We start from the raw sequence: 21,219 nt of genomic DNA, 5'->3' as shown, positions 1-21,219 counted from the left end.
AAGAGCCAGATAAACAAGTGGTCAATAGACGCGATCATCTTTGCCCTGTGGCATTATTGTCCAGTATTGGGTATATTATACAGAATGAATGTATAATTATAAATGATATACAGCTTCTGAGATGGAAGTGAACAAGGCATTAGGAGAGGGAACAATAAGAGGTGGAACAGGGGCTGGAAGGGCAGGAGCTGGACTAAAGAAAGGCTCTGAGTAATCATTTTTTAATGAGCATTATTACTGGTGAGTCAGAAGAACACATTCAAATTACATTTAGAAGTTTTTAATGTGCTAAAGCTATGAGTCATAATATTTATTCAAGCCGTAGCTTAGATAAAAGAGGAACCGAACAGCAGAATGGTGGTATGCAACCCACCAGTTACATCTGAAGAAAATGTGTCTCCTCCATGTCTTCATTCTTAGGCTTGTAGCTAGCCCACATTAGCAGATCTGGTGAGCTATCCTTAGTGCATTAAAGGTGGGCTCTTCTTTATAATCCGGACCTGCCCTGTTTCCCCAGATCAATGACTCATTTCTTCTGAGCCATGAATCACTGCTATTCTGTAACTGTCATGAGGATTTGGCGTTCTAAAACACATAGCTGGGCCAGGGCATTTCTATGAAAGCATTCCCTAACATGGATAGATGTCTTTGTGACCTTACCCTCAAAAGTCTTAGGATAGCTGGGTCAATTTTAATACCTTTTCAAAAGGCAGCCTGACTGGTGCATTATTTCTGAGTGGGTAATGGTGTTAAAGTCAGAGTGATGTTACTTACTATTCTTTGGGGTTGGCTGAAGCCATCCTGGCTGTCTGAGTAAGGACAAAATGCTTCTGACAGAGAGTTTGGGCATTTGAATCATTCCTCTTATCACTTCCTGGCTGTCCAATTGCTCATGGATGTTTCCACTCTCATTTTGGTAAGGAAGAGAAACGTTATCTAAAGAAATGAGATAACCTTATAGTGTTTATATAAGGGGAGGTATTTACTTATTGGTTTTGAAATATTTAAATTTGTTTTTCCAAATTAATACAGGTAGATTTCATAAAAAGTTGAATATTAAAGAGCAGACCACTTTCAACTCTTTTTGCAATTTCCTATTTATTTACCTCTAGATTTCTAAATGATATGCCACTGGCTCTTAACCTTTTTGTTCTCAGAACTCCTTTGTAGTCTTAAAAGTTATCGAATCCTAAAAGAGAGAGGTTTTATCTATGTGGTTTATATCTGTAATTATCATATTAGAAATTAAAACTGGAAGCATCACCTATTAGTCATTTGGAAAATGAGTAATGCTGACCTGCCAAATGTTGGCACATTTTTTATATGATAGTTTTTAAAAACCATATCTGTTAATATGATAATTGATTTCATTAAAAAGTCTTTAACTATTGGGAAGACCTAAACTTACTGTGGAGGATTCCAGTTTTCCAATTCTCTTATTCTTCATTGGTGACAAATGTTATAGTTATTTATACTTGAAATGTTATCAGTTATTTGTACTTGAAATGACATTTTGAGAAAATGACTGCTTAATACCCACATCTGAGAAGCCATGAGCTGTCAGTGGCTCTTCAGTTCCTATTTCAACTAAAAAAATCACACAAGTGCTCTTTCATATCTAATAGGAATGCTTTATGCTACTTCCCATTTCACCACCCAGAATGTTAAAAAGACATGGACTTAACCTGACCAGTGTAGCTCAGTTTTTGGGTGTAGTCCCATACACCAAAAGGTGGTGGGTTCTATTCCTGGTCCGGGCACATGCCTAGGTTGTGGACTTGATCCCCAGTAGGTGGCCTGCAGGAGGAAATCGGTCAGTGATTCTCTCTCATCATTGATGTTTCTGTCTCTCTTTCCCTCTCTCTTCTTCATTGAAATCAATAAAAAATAAAATAAAATAAATGGACTCACGGTTGAAGTTTAATAAAAGTAATGATTTTTATTGCTTCATCTAGGATATTTTAAGGTAAAAACGGATTTTCTTTTTTAAGCTTTCGAGTGTGATGGTAAAGAACACAATGACCATTAGTCAATGTTGACAGCACTTTAATTTGTGCTGCTCAAGCACCAGGAGTTTTACCCATTGTGGCTTTTGCACCATCAGTGTAAATGTCAACATGTGAAAAGGCAAATATCTTAGTATTACATGAAAATAGTTTTGTCTTCAGAGAAAGTGAAATACACTTTGAGAACCACTGTAATACTTATTCTATTGTTGCTTGTTATGCTGATATTAGTTATTTTCTATTGACTTCCTGTTCCAAAAAATGGTGGTTTAGCGTCCCTTTCACTAAACCAGAATCTCTGTTGTTCCTTCCTGCATTGACTCAATATAATTATAGCATACTGTTGCTTAAAAAAATAATGTTTATCTTTTTGTTACTATGTAAGTATTATTCACTGCTAATCCAAGTAGGGTAAAATGAATGTTTTGTTTTTCTTTTAGTTTGATATGTTTTTATTGATTTCAGAGAGGAAGGGAGAGGGAAAGAGAGATAAATACATCAATGATGATAAAGAATCATTGACCGGCTGCCTCCTGCATGTCCCTAGTGGGGACCAAGCCTACAACCCAGGCATGTGCCCCGACTGACTGGGAATCAAACTGTGACCTCTTGGTTCATGGGTCGACATTCAACCATTGAGCCACATTGGCCAGGCTGCTGATACAACTTTTTATTTTGGCCTGGAATTGATTACTATCTTGCTTTTTTATGTACATAGTTCTGTGGTCCCATCACAGACTTGTCTCGATTCTCCAATACATTTGTAAAATATTTCCTAAGTATTCTGTTCCATGCAGTTAAGTCATCAGGCCGATTTTTCCCCCTAGAGAAATCCCTCCCGCAGCCTTTCTTCCTCTTGTCCCAATACGAAGCAGCTACTCACACAGCCAGCTTCTCAGCCTTTATTCTGGGGCATCCCCTAACTGAAGACAGGATGTGACAAGCTGTGGGAGTCTAAATGATCATTTCTCAAATTTGAAATAAATTACTCTCTTTTAAGGTCCATGTCTCTCCCTTGCTGTCAGTGTGTTTCCACATCCCCAAACTTGGATCTCCAAATCCTGAAACTTGCTGGGGTTCTGATGTACAAATTGGCTTCTCTCATTGGCATCCCCAAGGCACTTACTTGGGTTCCTGATTTTTCAACTCTCCCACATTGCTTACACAATGCTAACACTCCATACCCACTGTTTTAACCATGCTGTTTAAAATTTAACTGTATATCTTGGGGTTCTTTCCATCTCAGTACAGAGTGATCTTTATCATTCTCTTTATAGAGCTGCATAGTGTTCAATTATGTGGCTGTACCATAGTTTATTTACCAGCCCCCTAGTGATGGACACTGGGTTGTTTCTAATTGTTTGTGCTTTAAATGAATACCTATACATTTGTCATTTTGTATGTTATTCAACTGTACCTGAATGATAGATCCCACAAGTGAGATTGTTGGGTCAAAGGATAAATGCATCTGTAATTTTGGAAGTTATTGCCATATTCCTTTCATAGGAGTTGTACCATTTTACATCCCTGCTAGCAGTGTATGATAGTGCTCAAACTTTTACACTTTTGCCAATCTGTTATGTGAGAAATGGTATTTCCTTGTAGTTTTACTGGCCTTTCCCCTTATTTTGCACCTCCACATTTTAAACTTTATTTTATGTAATATTCTGTGTAAACTTCTGGCCAAAAATCTGTTATAATAAAAATTTCTAACTTTAAATACATAGAATTAAAATAAAATACCATAACTTATAGCAATATGCTTAGGTTATTTGCCAGAATTGGGCCACTCCTGGGTGACTATGACCCATCCTCCTTACTTTGATGATTCAAGTAACTAACAGAATAATTTTTATTTAGTTAGGTCAGGAGAAATTTTGTAGAAGGGAATGAACAAACTCAACTCATCTTCAAATAAGCTAAACTAGTACTTACTTAATGCATACTGTAGAAAGCTGTAAGTCTTATTAAGGGAAGCCGAGTTCCACATCCAAGACCCTGCTCTTCACGGTTGGCTATATTTGTTTTTTCATCCATCTTCTCACAGTTGTATCACTCTTCATAGAAGCCACTTTATAATTTCCTGAGTAAAGGGACAATATAATTTGAATATTGCCAGGTCTTCTCATAGTTACAATTAAATTATACTATAATAGTGGATTGTTTAATGTTTTCACTCTAAGTTTGCCACAGTTTTCTTCTTAAGGAACATCTGAAGCCATCTATGTCATTCATTCTCACATTTCAGTCATATTCCATATTCCTTTCCTGGCAGGTGGTATTGTGAAGGCAAGGAACTTGAAAATTCCCCAGACATTCACATTGTCCAGGCGGGAAATCTGCACTCACTGACCATCGCTGAGGCCTTTGAAGAGGACACAGGACGCTATTCCTGCTTTGCCTCTAACATCTATGGGACAGATTCAACTTCTGCCGAGATTTACATAGAAGGTAAAGCAAAGTACTCTTGGAGTATGGCATTTACTGGTAAGACATATAGTTATAATAAATAAATATTTACTGAGGGACTATTCTACCACACATCCTTCTAGGCAGTGGGGATAACAGCAGTGAACCAAATAGACAGAAATTCCTAGGTTCATGGAAAGATGGAATTTACATTGCAATGGAGAGACATAAAGTATATGAGATTAATATATATATATATATATATATATATATATATATATATATATATATATATATATATATATATATATAGCAGGTGTATGTGTGGGGGTAGGAAACTTCCTACATCAACAAGCAATTCTCCATGACACCAATTGAATATCCTACAATTTAATTCAACTCTTATACCAATTACCTGGAGATAGTGTCAGATCCAATTGGTTAAGGGCTCAGTTCTTTAAGATTGCTCCTTCTTCACTTCAAATTCACACAATCACAAGTAGTAGGTTCCCAGATTACCCACAATTTGTCTGGGTTGGTTACATATCAAAGGTTCCCATGTTCCCCAACTCCGGTTTGATTAATTTTCTAGTGTGTCACAAAACACAGGTAAACATTTACTTTTGATAAGCAGTTTATTAAACAATGTGATAAGGACACAGATGAACAACTAGATGGAAAGATAAAGAGAGTGAGGTCTGGGAGGGTCTTGAGTATAGGAGCTCTGTCCCAGTAGAGTTGGGTGTGCCACTCTCCTGGATTCCAAGCTTCTAATATGTTCACCAACCTGGGAGCTCTCCAAACCCCGCCCACCTATACCTACAATAATAGCTCAGGAGGCTTCCTCACAAAGGCATTTTTTGCCCCTCTTCACCTCCTGGGTTGTAGGGGGTGGGGCTGAAAATTCCAAGGTTCTAATCATGGCTTAGTCTTTCTGAAGATGAGCCTCCATCCAAAAACCAGAAAGGAGCTGACCCAGTTATCTCATTAGAACAAAAGGTCCATTAAGTGCTCTTATCACTTAGGAGTTTTAGGAGGCCTGTGTCAGGAATGGAGTCAAAGGCAAAAACAAGAGATACTCTAAAGTGCTCATTTCTTAGGAAATTATAACAGTTTTAGGGGCTCTGTGCCAGGAACCAGGGGTAGTGACCTATATATATTTTTTTGTTATTTCACAGTATATATAATTGGGGATAGGAAGTCTGATTGTGTGTGTGTGTGTGTGTGTGTGTGTGTGTGTGTGTGTGTAAGCTGCAATTCTAGATAGGGTGATCAAGGAAGACCTCACTAACTAGTGACATATAAGAGAAAGACCTAGAGGAAGTGAAAGAGTGAGCTGCAAGGATATTCAAGAGAAAAGAACTCTAGGCACAGAAATCCACAGTGCACTGGCCCTGAAGTGGCAGTGTGCCTGTCTTACTACAAAGAGACGAGCAATGTGGCCAGGGTAAGGCAACAAGAAAAAAAAGATCAGGTAGATCAGAAGTTCAAGATGGGCTCAAGATGGGAGGAGGCAAGTGAACAGATTATGTAGTTCATTTGCGAGGACTTGGACTTTTATTCTGAGGGAGATGAGAAGCTATGGAGTACTCTGAGCAGAGATGTGACATAATCTGACTTAGCTTTTAACATGGTCACTCTGGTTCCTGGGTGAAAATATACCACAGGGATTCAAGGGTAGATGATAGGAGACCATTTGTCAACCTTAGAAAGGCATTTACATCAGCACAAAATTTATATGACTAATTTTAGAGAATAAATCAATTTATGTTCCTTACATATCTGTAAAGTTTTATTCCCATTTATCTCATCTCCTGGGTTTTTTTTTTCTGGGAACCATTCTTTGGCACTTTTATCAGCTAAAATACCTTATGTAGGCCTTGGTTTCAGCACTTAAATAATGCATTATTATTATTTAAATGCCCATGTATGAACTAGATTGTAAGGCTGGTACTGTCTCATTCTTCTATATCTCCAATATAATGCCAAGTTCATAGTGGGTATCTGATAAATATTTATTGAATAGATTGTGTATAATGATGATAATAGTGAATAATATGTGAGTAGAAGTGTGTGGTATATTTTCATTCTCAAAATTTTGGATTTCAGTAAATGCCTCCAGATTTAGCTCTGATAAATCTTCCTGGAATTTACTATATCGAGAAGTAAAGCCAGGATCAAAGTTCTGGGAACAGTGTTGAGATTGGATTGCTGATTTTTTTTTTTTCATTTTATGGCAACAGAACATGAAGCACCCCCCTCCTGAGATGAAATATAACTTGATAATATTAGGACTAGGCGGAAGAGCATCCACCTACATCTACAATGTTTGGAATCCAATGTAATCCCTTCTTTTATTTAGTCTGGGTAGGTCAGGAGTAAGAGGACTTATGGACACCACATTAATGTCTGCAAAGACTTTTTTTAGTCCAAAGGCATCAGCAGGTGTTTTATATAAAGAACACTTGGAATTTGGACCAGTTAATTTGAACACTATCACTAATTAACCATGTGGCTTTGAGCAAGCCCTTCAGCTACTTAAAATCCATTTCCTCACCTGTAAAAGTGGGTGTGTGTTAGTGTAGGGAACCACCAAGTTCATTTTTACGTCTGAAATTCTATAGGTCTTCAAATGCCTAGGAACCAGTTTAAGAAATTACCTTAAAAGTTTCATGTCTTGGTTATTTTTTTCAGGGGCTTCTTCTTCTGACTCAGAAGGGGACCCTAACAAGGAAGAAATGAATCGGTAATTCTAATTTTGCTTAAGTCTTGCCTAGATTAATTTTAATATTCCCAGTGTTTTACTGTTATTTAATCATTGCTTTCAATTAAGTTATTTAAATATAGGCTTTCTTGTTTAATAGCAGTTAAAAGAGAGAAATATACAGGAGGAATAAAAATACTCTTTCCACATAGGAGGTTTTCCAATAACCATGTGACCCATCTGCATCAGTAGCTTTGCTAGTGGGTTTTTTTTATAAGTTCCCTTTAGAGTTAGAAATGGGCTCTCCTAAATTTTCTCAGTAAATGTGCTATTACTTGTGCAAAATAAAAGGCCATTTCCAACACATTAGTGAAAAGTAATTGTGAATTCAAGCTTCCCAATATTTTTTAAAATATATCTTTATTGATTTCAGAGAGAAAGGGAGAGGGAGAGATAGAAACATCAATGATGAAAATCACTAATTGGCTGCCTCCTGCACTTCCTCTCCTGGGGACGGAGCCCACAACCCGGGCACATGCCCAGACAGGAAATCGAACTGTGACCTCCTGGTTCATAGGTCAGCACTCACCCACTGACTCATACTGGCCAGGCAAGCTTCCCGCTATTTTAAAGATGAGATATCACCAATGAATTATCTTCATATCTATATATACCGAGTGAAAAACACACATCCAGTGATTCAAAAAAACTTTGTTTTCTGACTAAATAATCATACTTACAAGAACACAAAACCTGGTGATCCTAAATTATTTATGTGAGTGATCTGGGCAAGTGAGTTTTTTTTGCTGAACAATTGTTATGAGTACTAAACAAAGTTACATCTATCTATTCCTTACTTTTCACAACCATTGACAAAGCATCTACTCTACACCAGACATTTAATTAGACGCAATGGATACTAAGAAAAATCAGATATTTCCTGCCTTCCCGCTTATAGTCCAACACAAATGTAATTTAGAGCAATGAAATATATAGCAAATATAGCAAAAGGTATATACCAAGCATATAGACGTAAGAGTAATAAAGTGTAATAAACGGTGGTATAATTATGTACAAGCTGTAAAAGACTTGGCACAAAGGACGATATTGGTTGAGGATGGAAAGAGAGATCAGGAAGGAAGACACAGAATTGGTGACCTTCAGCTCAGGCTTAAAAGAACAATAGGTAGACACTCCCAAATAAGAAAGGAAAAGGCATTTCAGAGGAGGCAATGAAGAGAAGACCTGAGAACTGGAAACAGACACAAGAGCCATGCCTTGAGACTACCTGAAACAAGTGGCAATATTTGGAAGACTGGTTAAAGAGCTGGTAACTGTGTTTGCGCATTCTGTCCTCCCCTACAAGGGGTACTTACTCCTGAAGGGTAGAGATCATGTCTTATTATTCAAAATCCTTTGTGTGACTACTTTGAAATGATAACTTGCTTTTAGCTTTTGTGCAGATATGAAAATTCATAGCCAGAGTAAATGATTTCTCCCTTCAGCTGTCTTCCTTATTCTCATGGCTTCAGTTCAATTCCTCCTTTGTTCCTGCCTCTTTATGCCAGTCACCGCCTTACAGATGTTCCAACCTTTTTCTCTTTTATAGTTTCCAAATACAACCAGTTATTCTCTGAAAGATCATTCTGACCCTGTCATTTTTCTGACTTAAAAAAAAATTATCTATGGGAAAATAAAACACAAAACAATAACATTTTTAAAAACTCTTAGCTTAGCATACAAAGCCTTTTTCAGTAGAGTATCATCCAGGCTTTCCATCCCTCTCCTCCTCCACTCCCCCACCTCAAGCCCTCTGCACACTGCCATCTCACTCAAACAATGTACGTTTCATTTTACCTCTGTCTAGCTGTTCACTTTTCTAGGAATGGCCTATCTCCTCTGCCTGGCCTTCAAAACCTAGTCAAGTTCTGTAATAAACATCTATTGTTCATTTATCACTGCCTCCTTGGGGCTCTTATAACACAGTTACAAGCCTAATGGGTGTGAATTTTTTTTTAATATATTTTATTGATTTTGTACAGAGAGGAAGGGAGAGAGATAGAGAGTTAGAAACATTGATGAGAGAGAGTCATCGATCAGCTGCCTCTTGCACACCCCCTACTGGGGATATGCCCGCAACCAAGGTACATGCCCTTGACCGAAATCGAACCCAGGACCTTTCAGTCCCCAGGCCGACGCTCTATCCATTGAGCCAAACAGATTTCGGCTGGGTGTGAATTTTGATATACACACTTAATAATTAAGAAATAACTCATTTGTTTATTCTCTTTATATCTACTTGTAATAGTTAGGGTTTAGCTTCAGTTATGTGTACTGAAGACTCAAAATAATAACTTAAATAAGACATTTCTCATTTACATAAAAATATGGATTTAGCTAATAGAACAGCTCCACCTTCCCCTGAGTTCCAATCTGCTTTCAGCTTTCTGCTTCATCTCATTCTATGGTGTAGCCTCATCTTCTTCTTGGAAGAAATAAGAGCATGGTCTGACCCCCTTTTAAGGTCATATCTCTTAAATCACAGATATCACTATCCCTCATATCCCATGACCAGAAAGTAGTCGTGTGGCCACACCTACCTTCAATGAAGTTTGGGAGATTCAGTGTTTGTCTGGAGTAGCCATGTAAAGAAATCAGGGGTTCTATTACTATGGAATAAAAAAATGGATGCCTCTGTATGACCACGTGATTCAGCTTCTGAGACCCCAGCTTGCCTGGTTAGGAAAATATTTAATCACCCTTTATTGGTTGTCCCCTTCCTCCTCCCTGACAGCGGAAAGCTCCTTGGGATATAAATGTGTAAAATATTTTATATTAAACACTGCTCTATACATCTTTCATGAATTATAACCCTCATGAAGATTCTATGAGGGAAAAATTATTATTTCCCCATTTTAGAGATGAGGAAGCTGAGACAGACAGAGGTAACATCTAAACAAAAGGGAAGCCCATTCTGTTATCGGTCTTCTACTCACCCCAACCCTCCCCACCCAGTTTATTAGGGAGAGGTCCATGTCCCAGACCTCAAGGCCCCTTTAAGTCCAGTCCTTTGTTGCTTTCTGATATGCTTGGGTGCTGATATCTTTAGCAAGAGTGGTACTCTTTAATCATAAGTGTTACCATCCCCTCTGGACTCAAGTTCTCTGGCAAGATCCACAAAATTAAAATAATCTTCCCTCTGCAGCCTCTTCAATAATATTTCTTGGCTCTCTTGACCTTAAAATAATCCCTTTAATTTGTACAACTTGAAGAGCTCAGGCTATTTCTGCTTTCTGCCATGCTCAAATCCCAGAAGCAAAGATTTATAAAGCCTGGCCTTTTACTTGAAATGGATGGGGGAGGGAAAATACAGAGGGCAAAACAAATCTCCAAAAATTATCTTCTGCACATGCTCCTCATGCTTGTCTGGATTCTCAGTTGTGAACATGCACAAGTCCCCAGCTTGGCTGAGAGCAGCTAACACAGGGACAGGAATGATACCCTCTTCCTGTTCACATGTAATAAAGTGTGTGGGAAAGAAGCCCTATGGCTTGTGGAATCTTGTTGACCAAAGACTTGTATTATATCTAACTATAAGCAGGGACAGCGTTACTAACTTTGCTGAAAGAATTTTCACAAGCAATGATAGGTCTATTTTTATAAAAGTTTTAATCATTTCTCAGAATCCAGAAGCCAAAAGAGGTGTCACCCCCTCCCACTACTTCTGCAGCCATTCCTTCAGCAGTACCCCAAGCCCAGCATGTGGTGGCCCGGCCGAGTGTATCAACCATCCAACAGGTACAAAAGTCTAAGGGAAACACAAGTGCCATAGTCTGTGACAGGCAGGCACTGTGAACATGACCATTTGTATGGCACGATCATGTTCTTCTCTGTTGCATCATCATAATGACTTTGGGCAATTCATTTCCATGATCATGATAATCTGTACTTCTAATGTAGGATATCAGTGGTTCCTATTACTTTGGAAACACACTCTCTAACTCATGGGCAATTTCATAGAGACCCTTTATAAATTAGTCCCTAATATTCCAGCTTTATTGGCATTAGAGTATGGATTACGCACAATGGCCCAAGACACTCAGAATTCTACTTTCTAAGGGAGCAACCATGAAATTGTTTTTTGGGTTTTTTTTAATATGTTAAAGACTCTCATCCTTCAAGATGATGGTGATGATGATGATAATGATGATACTAATACATGCTTAGTGTGAAAACACTGGAAAAATAGAGAAGAAGCTATACTAAGTAAAAGCTTTAGTTAAGGTTCTACTCCTCAGAGGTACCTTCTTTTAATAGTTTCTAGCAGATAGGGTCATGCATTTTCTAGGCATATATATGAAAATATATGTATGTATGTACTTCTAAAATATAAAAATCATACTATTCTAAATATATTTGTAACATGTTTGATATAATTATTGACTTAAAACCATTTAAAATTTAAACAGTTGCTTATTTAACCCATTGAGTAATGCACAGGGGTCACATTTATTTCCAATCCAGTAGTTTTTCAAATTATGATCTGTGGAGGCTCAGGAATTCTATGGAAGCTCTTCAGGATTTAGGGTTAATTACACATGTGAGGCAGTCACCATGATCTAGAAAGAAAAACAATCAGTTCAGTATAAAGTTTGAAGTCTGTAATTCATAGATTTAGAAAATGTCAGTCTTTTGGTTTTAGATTAATTTCACACACCAAATTCTGTAAATGTGTTATATCTATCTATCTATCTATCTATCTATCTATCTAGTAATGCTAGTGACAATGAATCTATTGTTCATTCCCTTCTAACAGTGTCGGAGCCCTACTAACTATTTGCAAGGATTGGATGGAAAACCTATCATTGCAGCTCCGGTGTTTACAAAGGTAATGAAAATATTATTTCTTTCTGTCATGGCTTTAAATATACTATAATACCCAAGCAAACTTGTAGGACCCAATATTTACTGATTTTATCTCAGGATTTTGGTTTGTTGTAAGTACAGTATAGGATTTGGGATTTTTAGTATTTGTTACCATGTCATTCAAATCTCAGATTTCTAATAACAGTTTGTGTAATGAAAGAAATGTCTTCTCCACTAACCACATTGTTCTTTATGGCGTCCTGTTGCTGTTCAATACAATAGCCACACCTAGGGGTCAGGTGACAAGTTTCTAGCCATTTATATGCCAAAGGTTTCTCTGGAAGGGCTTTCAAAAGAGTTGAATTGCACCAAAAGAGTCTCTTTGGCACTCAAAGAGATGGAGTAGATGTTCTTAGGAGACTCAACATAAAACCTTACTGTAAGATAGAGTCCTATTTTTCTATTGCCTGGTATCAACTATTGTGGTGGCATTAATTCTGAGTCTCATAGTTTTTGTATTAGAACTGGAAATTTTACTTAAGCACTTTCATTTACAAATGGAAAAAAAAAAAAAAAAATAAGGGAGGGCCAGAGAGCTTACTAGTAAGCAATTTAATTAAAGTCACAGAATTAGTTAGTGTCAGAATCAGGACTAAAAACATGTTTTCCCAATTCTCACTCAATTGTTTTTCCCCTTAGATAGCATTGACTTTGTTTATATGTTTTATAAGGCAATAAATTAAAAGGTAAAAAATTGAGTGACATTGTATTTTTATTTGGTATTATGAAGACTACATGGATGGAATCTATGACTGGATTTATAATTTATTGTTTGTATCAATGCTAACTTGGACCCAAAGAGATTTTGTCCTCTCAGAAGTATGCTTTAGTTTGGAGAAATGGGTTCTCAGTCAGGGTTAATTCCTCTCCACCTTACCCCCCACCCACTCCCAGTGGACATTTGGCAATGTATGGAGACATTTTTAAGTGTCACATCTGGGACATTGTGCTGTTGGCATCCAGAGATGCTGCTGAACACCCTGCAATGGATAGAAAGTCAGCCTCCCACAACAAAGGCCTATCCAAACCGAACTGCCAGTAGTCTTGGGACTGAGACATCATGATGTAGAGCAAAATGGCAAAAACGGTGTCTTTCCCAATGAGTACTGACCTTAAAGAAAGAGCTAAATCCACAACCCCCACAGACATCACTTTTAGGGAGGTGCCCACCATATCGGCTCATCCAAAACGGTTTTCCAAAATCAACTAAAGTCTAGACGGAGACATGCTTATCCGTATCCATATCAGTTGAGTCAACATTGATATGGAAAACAAGATGCCTCTTGATTTTTCAGATTCACTTCTTGTAACCTGCTTTTGATGTTTCAGCATTGCTATTTTCAAAGATGTGACATAGGAAAGAAACATGCTGTGACTTGGCAAATACAAGACTTTGGTGATGAGTCATAAATGGACGTGTGTGAGTGTGTGTGTGTGTGATATAGCTAATAGAGCTATCTGTAATCGTCTCTTATTTCACAGCTGAGTCACTTAGCCTTAAAACATAGCTTAAGTGCCTCAGAAATCAGGACACTTTGTCACACCCGAGAAACAGTGCTGACTCTTCAAAAGCAACTAAATCACAGAATAATATGTACCTAGTCCCAACTGAAATCTCCTTCTCTTTTCTCTTCCTTACTACCAGCTGCCCAGCCAGAGATCAGTGAGTGCCTTCTACTCACTTTTAAATCTTCCTAGGTGCTCTGTCTTCCCTGCATCTGTCACCTGGTGCAGACCTCTGATACAACATTCAGCACAATAATAAAACTATTTACTTTTCTGTCCCTCCCAAGCACTTTGAAGCCTATTTCTAATATCTGCATAGGAGTCCATAAAGGTAATAATAGGTCCAAAGTCATTTTTATTGTTCCAAAGAGTACAGTAGGACTTCAACACTTATTCTTTACATTGCATTTTCATGGACTGGTTAGAGTAACAGGTTTAGCTGTCTTTGTGTGGCGACTCTGATGAACTTCTAATTAGATACTCTGATTGGCTGATATACATATGCCTTTGATAAATAAAAATGGGAAAATGAATAATCATTAGTTTATAAGTTGTTGGTTAGATAAATCTCCAAAAACATTAGATCCATAGTGGAAAAAACAGTCCTTAGTACAAAGACCCAAACTCTGATGAGGCTCTCTCAGCCTTCAGATGTATGCTTTTGCCTCCATAAATGGACCAGGATTGCTCAGGCGTAGGGCACAGGGATAGGCTGTGACTCAGATTCCAGAGGGACTTATCAGTGGCAGCGTGCTTACGTTAGTTTCCATCAGTACCGGCAGGATTGAGGTCATAGTCACTGCCAGTGTCATTAGAAAAAGTCTGAGTCAGAGCCGCTGGTGATGGTAATAACGTGGCATGAGCCCTGATAACTGGTCATTTGCATATGTTTATTTGGGTTATTTCTGCTCTATGTACTTGGTTAGGAACTTCAGGCATTTCAACCCACCATGACTCACTTTCTATACTGCCCAACAAAGCATGTCTTTGCCAATACAGTAAAGGCAAGAAGCCAATTTTTAAAAAAAAGCATCAGAGAGGCAGAGTTTCATTTAACTCCTTGTGCCTTCTTTGGTGATAGGGAGTTGCTGGTATTACCCTCTTTTTAAAGAAGGTTAAAATGAAAAGGAGGGCTGAACAACAAAACAGTGGTAGCGCTTGAGAGAAGACAGGGGTTCTCTTTGTTAGTTCATTGCTCTGATGGTAGGTGACACCTATGTTTTAACATATTTTATGGAGATAGGCTATCCTTCATACTCTGTACAGTATCAAAAAACACATTCACTCTATTTCTGAGGGGAAACTGTGCTCACACTTCTCGAGTGTGAAGGGAGGTAGACGATCAAATTAGAATCTTACTCCTCTCACGGCTCCCTCTCCAGCAGCAGCTGCTTTGGCGGGCTTTCAAGGCTGCAGCAGCCCTGGCTCCAGCTGCTTCAGCAGTCATTTGAAAAGCGAAGGGGGCAGGGGAAGTGAGAATTTGAAGAAGAGTGCTTCCTTATATAATATCAGAGGCAGGAAACCCTGAAACTGGACTAGTGACAGGATCCAGATTTCTGAAGATTACACGGGCCCCTCTCCCCAACCTGATATTCCGGAGGCTTTTCCGGACTCACTCTTACAGGACACCTCTGACAAGCAAGGGGCAAAAGAGTCTTCAGACAAACAGTTCTTTATCAGTAAAAACTGCACTGATCCAATTCCAGCCGAAAGCACTGAGAACATTCATTTGCAGCATCTTCCAAGGTGCAAAGTATCAGCTGGGTTGAAAAATGGGAAGAAAATGACAATGTGAACCTTTGAAGCTGACATCTTTCAACCATTAAGGAAGACGCCCTTTCTCCAGATGTCACAGCATTGTATTTATAGGACTGTGCAGCACGTGACACAGTGCTTGGCACAAAGCAGGCAGACAGCAACATTTATTCTGTGGCAAATAACTTCCATTTCAGCTAAGAAGGAATCATTGCTTTCATCGCTTTGTGGCATCTGAGTGTCTTTAGGGGGAATAAAGGAAAAGAAATCCAATATCAAATGGCCATGGAAGACATGCTTCTCAAAACTCTGGGTAGTCAAGTTACCCTGCAAAGAACGTCTTCCCAGATGATCAGTATGGTCATGACACACAGACGGACTTGTACTTTGGATAAGAAGTTAAAGACATGGGTTATCGTGACTTTAGTTCAATCTATAATTCCTAGTTAAGACTAACTTAACCTTTGCTAGTTGGAGAATGTTTCATTTGCCTTAATTCGTCATCAGTGAAATCCTGATAATTATGATCATGTCTGTACACAGTGAACACACTGTGCCATTAGTAACAGCCCAAGACCTACTGCTGTGTTGAACGTGGCACCATCTGTACTATGTTTAAATGGTGCAACTGTTTCGGACCCTGACATGTGGTGTTGTGTGCTATTTCCTTCCCATGAGACTTTTGTAGAAGAGCAGTTTTCAGCAATAACAGCTATCATTGTCCTTCAATCCACGACTTCCAATCATTTTTTTCTAAGTGATTTGTAAGATGACCCTTGGCACTTCCTTTACGGAGTATTGATGACATGTCACACTGGAATGAGCTTCCATCTTATATCACAGACATTTAGTGGGCATGTTCCAGACACTGTAATATCTCAGGTATCTTGGCTGGACTCTGCTATAGAACACAGGTCTTGGCTGTCAATGTCTAGTGAATCATAACAATAATGTTGGTCTCAGTTGTAAGCAACATATTCTCTCAAGGAGGTCCTTTTGCAAACAGGGCTTTGGTGTGGCCTTGCAGATTGAGAAGTGGCTTATATATCTGAACTGAACTGTAAGCTATGTCAAAACACATAGATTGACCTCATCCTGATTATATCTATTTCTTAAATGTGCCATATTTTATTTATTCAATCCCTTCTGCCATCACCATCTTTGTTGTTGTTGTTGTTGTTGTTGTTGTTTATTTTTCTAGTTTGTTTCATTCCTCAAGAAGGAATGAAACCCCATTATACTAGCATATGAATCCCAGGGAGATGTCTAACTGCCATAGAACTCAATAGGCCCCAAAGCTTCCGTTTAAATATAAAATTTGCTCAAATGTCAGGGTTGAGGGCACTTTCACCAGCTTGCCAGGAGCACTCAAGAATCGTTGATGTTCCCCACTTACTTGGAGTATTCCATTCTTGTCACCAGAGGATGTTGTTTAGGGTGAACAAGGAATAACAAGATTTTTAATCAAGTAGTTCCTTATTAATTTAGAAACCACTCTTTGCAAATCCCATCTTGAATTATTTCAGCAAACAAATTTGGAAACGCAAAGAAGCACTAATTTTGAACTACATCGCCCCCTGGCTGTCCCAGTGTTGACTTACACACCCCTTGAGAGAAAAGTTTCCTACTGTAGCTGAAGCTAGGTGGTTATTCCCACCCCTGTATTCCTTAAACAAATGCTATAAATATGATATGGCCATGCACAAAATATCATAAATTGTTCATACAAGAGCTATAAACAATCACAAAATATTTATAAGAGTGAATGATAAAAACAAAAAAGAAACAAATAAACATACAAAAACTAGCCAACCTGCCCTAGCTGGTTTGGCTCAGTGGATAGAGTGTCAGCCTGCAGACTGAAGGGTCCTGGCTTTGATTCCGGTTAAGGGTACATGCCCAGGTTAAGAGCACGATCCCCAGTAGGGGGCAAACATTAGGCAGCCAATCAATGATTCTCTTTCATCATTGATGTTTCTCTCTCTCTTCCTCTCTAAAATCAATAAAAAATATATTTTTTTAAAATAGTTATTCTCTTCCCTGAAGCAAGAACCAATATTTCCTAGTTGCAGATCCAAAAATTGTAATAATAGAAAGCCTTGTAGGATTTGTTACTAAAAAGAGCTTGTGGAGGAAGTTAATCATAACCTTTCTGTGTTTATAATACTTGGGCCAAAATTTAAAAAAAAAAAAAAAAAAAAAACATGCTCACACACATGCCAAAGAAACATTTCATAATCAAATGAAGCACCTACTACATAAATGAATGTGTGACTTTAGATTCACAAATCTTGGTGAGTGGAAGACTAGATGTGGAAAGAAAATGTGAGTTCCATTCTCTCATAGAGTCTATTATGGAATATACTGATATTTTACAGTTCAAAGTGGTTTTTGTAAACCTTTTTTTATGGAAGTGTGGAAAAATATTTAATGACAGCTTCACAAAATTACAAGATATTTATCATGACCTAAGTACTACACATATGACTATTAATTTATAGAGATTGTCAGAGTTTATATTCCTGCATAGATGCTGAAGCTATACTGAAAGAACACATAAAGAAAACAAAATAGCAAACAAAGTCAATTTCCAGGACAACAGAATGTAAATAAGGCAAAGCCAGGAAAACAGTTAGTTCATTGGACCGGACCACAGAGATGTTACACCTTGTGGACAGCAATAGTCTTCTGTGGAAAAAAAAATATTACTCTTATGCCAAGTATACCTAGTAAATACTCACTGCAGATTTTAAAAATTGTTATTATTTCTGAAAACCAAACTCTATTTGAGCATTTAAGAATAGAAGTACTTTACTAAAAAAAGTAGTATTTTTGGAACCCTTCGAAATGTTTTGTCTAGTATTTTTTTTTAATATATTTTATTGATTTTGTACAGAGAGGAAGGGAGAGAGATAGAGAATTAGAAACATCGATGAGAGAGAGTCATCGATCAGCTGCCTCTTGCACACCCCCTACTGGGGATATGCCCGCAACCAAGGTACATGCCCTTGACTGGAATCGAACCCGGGACCCTTCAGTCCCCAAGCCGACGCTCTATCCATTGAGCCAAACTGGTCTCAGCAGTTTTGTCTAGTATTTAATAAACTTGTCTGGCACAGAGAAGAAAAGAAAGAAGAGAGTGAACCTTCATTCAAACATTTATTCAAAAGTAAACTAAATTGGAGCTGCTGGAGATGTAGATTTGGAGAAAATCCAAATACAGAGGCAATGGCATCTTTTTTAAAAATTTAGTACTGGAACTAGTTCTCAAAAATGTACACTTTTGGGTACTAATAATGTTCTTCTCATTATAGATGCTACAAAATTTATCAGCCTCGGAGGGTCAGCTGGTTGTCTTTGAATGCAGAGTGAAAGGAGCTCCATCTCCTAAAGTTGAGTGGTACAGAGAAGGGACCTTGATAGAAGATTCTCCAGATTTTAGAATCTTACAGAAAAGTAAGTTGATGCTTCAGAATTATTTTTCTGATCATTAATTTTTATAAATGTATTGTAGGCATTTATTTTTATAATTTTTCACAACTAATTTAAATATAATAAAAATATTCTAAAAATCACTTGTAATCATAATCCCTCAATCTAAACCCAATTATTAATATTTTGGTGTATAGTCTCCAACATTTTTCCCATGAATTTTTTTTTATAAATCTTTATTGTTGAAAGTATTACATATGTTCCCTTTTTCTCCCATTCCCCTCTCCAACCTCCACCCCCCACCACAATCCTTCACCACCCTATTGTCTGTGTCTACCCATGAATATTTTTTAATAAAAATAAATTATATTCTTTTTTTATGGTGTCAGATAGATACTAGACTTATTGGGGTGAGTGCTTCATAAGTTATATAAATGTCTAATCACTGGGTTGTACACCTGAAGCTAATGTAATATTGTATATCAACTGTAAATCATACTCTTTTTTGTAAATTAATTTTTTTTACTCAACATTTTAGGAACATCTTTCCTTGTTAATAAATATAGGCCTTTCTTACTTTAAAAAATTAGATCAATACGATCAATTTCATATTTATTTAATTTTCTATTGTTGAACATTTAGATTGTTCACAAATTTTTACTATTATAAACTATGCTTCAATGAATGTTAACAGAAAACTCTTTGAGAATATAAAAATAAAGCACTAGAATTACTACTGTAAATTCACATTTTTTATTTTTTATTTTTTAATTCACATTTTTTAGACATTTAATATCTAGAGGTGGGCAAAGTAGCTTAACAGTTGTGAGTGCCTGCAACACAAATTTAACAAAGCTATTGTAATAATCATAACCTGTGTGTCTTTTTCCATATGAACAACTATAATCCTACTTTTGCCTACCCCTGTATATTGCCAAAATGTCATCCCTGAAGGTTGAAACTAAGGATGATCACATAATTTATCATTCAATCTGGGACACTTAGGGGTGTGAAAGAGGGTACTATTAATAATTACATAGAGATCTCAGGAATAAATCAGATTTGTCCCAGCTAAGTTGGGACACACATGGTCCTATATTTTACTACAACTTTCACTAACAATGGGGATTAAGTACTTTTTTATCTTCACTAATTTTATAGGCCCCAAATGGAAATACTTTTTTTGATCCTCACTTCACTAATTAGATGTGAGGTGGAACTGTTTTTCATATTTATTTGGTCTTTGTATTTCATTGTTTTAAAATTACCTATTCATATCCTTTGCTCATTTTTTATATTGTTTTTATTTTTTATTGTAAGAGTTATTTATATATTGAAATGGTTAATTATTCTTTCCTTGTCACATAAGTGCTTTCATCTTGACCCATTTCAGCATTAAATACATTGAAATTTATTTGCTTTTATGTTAATTTCTTTCTGTCGATCACAAAATAGTAGTACTTAGATCAATATGATATATGAATCAAAGTACTATCAAGTTTAACAGCAGTAGCAGCAACAATAATATATTCCAAATACCATTGAAACTGAGAAAAATACTTCAATATTCTATCCGTATAGAAGATTGTAACTAAGGTCAACAGCTACTCACTGAGTGCCTGCAATTTGATAAACACTAATTGAACACCTGTATGCAGTACCCAGCAGGCACTTTCAGGAATGATAAAGAATTTTAAGGTTAAGGACCAGCTCTCATGTCATCCATCCTGGGGCTTTTGATATTTGAAACCTTAAAGGTATATCCTACATTTTATTAGAATATGAGAACCCCAAACCAAGAATAATCTCTCATTCTGCACAAACATTTTCCAGGTAAGGCTGAATGGGTATCAGTAAAAGCCAGTCATTCCTGAATCCCAGCTAACTCAGTAACTTTTCCTCCTCACCTACGTGGAACCCAGATGTGTCTCAAGGTACAGCAACATCATTTAGTTAGCAGCTTTCTTGCTGCCCTCTGTGACAACCATCGTGTCCCTATGGAGGTCATTGGTGCTTAGCTCCTTTTACTTAACATTGTAGCTTAACCTTAAAGAGTCACTAATGAGTATGCAAGTGACTATGAAATTCTATAGGAAGCTTCTGGTGAAAATATAGTCTCTCAGTGAAATAAATTCTAAGAGTCTTTTAATTTGTTTTCTTCTAGAACCTCGATCCATGGCAGAGCCGGGTAAAGAACATTTTAATTTTAATTTATTAGTGTGTGACCAGTGGTTTGATATATATAACAAAACATATTGAAATTACAATGGGTTCGTGAAAAATAAAATTTTAGGGAAATGATCCAAACCAACTCTAGCTATTATTGTAGAAGAATGAAAGAAGGCGACTATGTGAAAATTTGGAATATGTATTCAATCCCTAATGTGAATGCAGTTAGTTTCTGGCATTGAGGATTTTTTCTTCCCTCTTCCCTTGGCCCCTTCTCAGGACCTTTCAAAACTGGGCAGAACAATTTCTATA

At 37.3% G+C, this 21,219-nt stretch overlaps 1 protein-coding gene across 3 annotated transcripts in view; it reads left to right on the top strand.

Annotated features, from left to right (window-relative positions):
* MYPN (myopalladin) overlaps positions 1-21,219 on the top strand; it is an 88,837-nt gene that overhangs the window by 35,498 nt on the left and 32,120 nt on the right. For all 3 annotated transcript variants that reach the window (XM_084904240.1, XM_084904241.1, XM_084904239.1), the window contains 6 exons: positions 4,282-4,457; positions 7,110-7,161; positions 10,803-10,917; positions 11,936-12,007; positions 18,621-18,762; positions 20,903-20,926. In XM_084904240.1, the coding sequence (XP_084760366.1) occupies positions 4,282-4,457; positions 7,110-7,161; positions 10,803-10,917; positions 11,936-12,007; positions 18,621-18,762; positions 20,903-20,926 (581 nt within the window). The remainder of the gene's footprint in view (positions 1-4,281; positions 4,458-7,109; positions 7,162-10,802; positions 10,918-11,935; positions 12,008-18,620; positions 18,763-20,902; positions 20,927-21,219) is intronic.

Source organism: Pipistrellus hanaki (assembly GCF_964339955.1).
Source record: "Pipistrellus hanaki genome assembly, chromosome: 14".
In the NCBI taxonomy this organism is placed as follows: Eukaryota; Metazoa; Chordata; class Mammalia; order Chiroptera; family Vespertilionidae; genus Pipistrellus; species Pipistrellus hanaki.
Note: the sequence above shows the minus strand (reverse complement) of the source record. Positions and strands in the feature narration are given on the sequence as shown.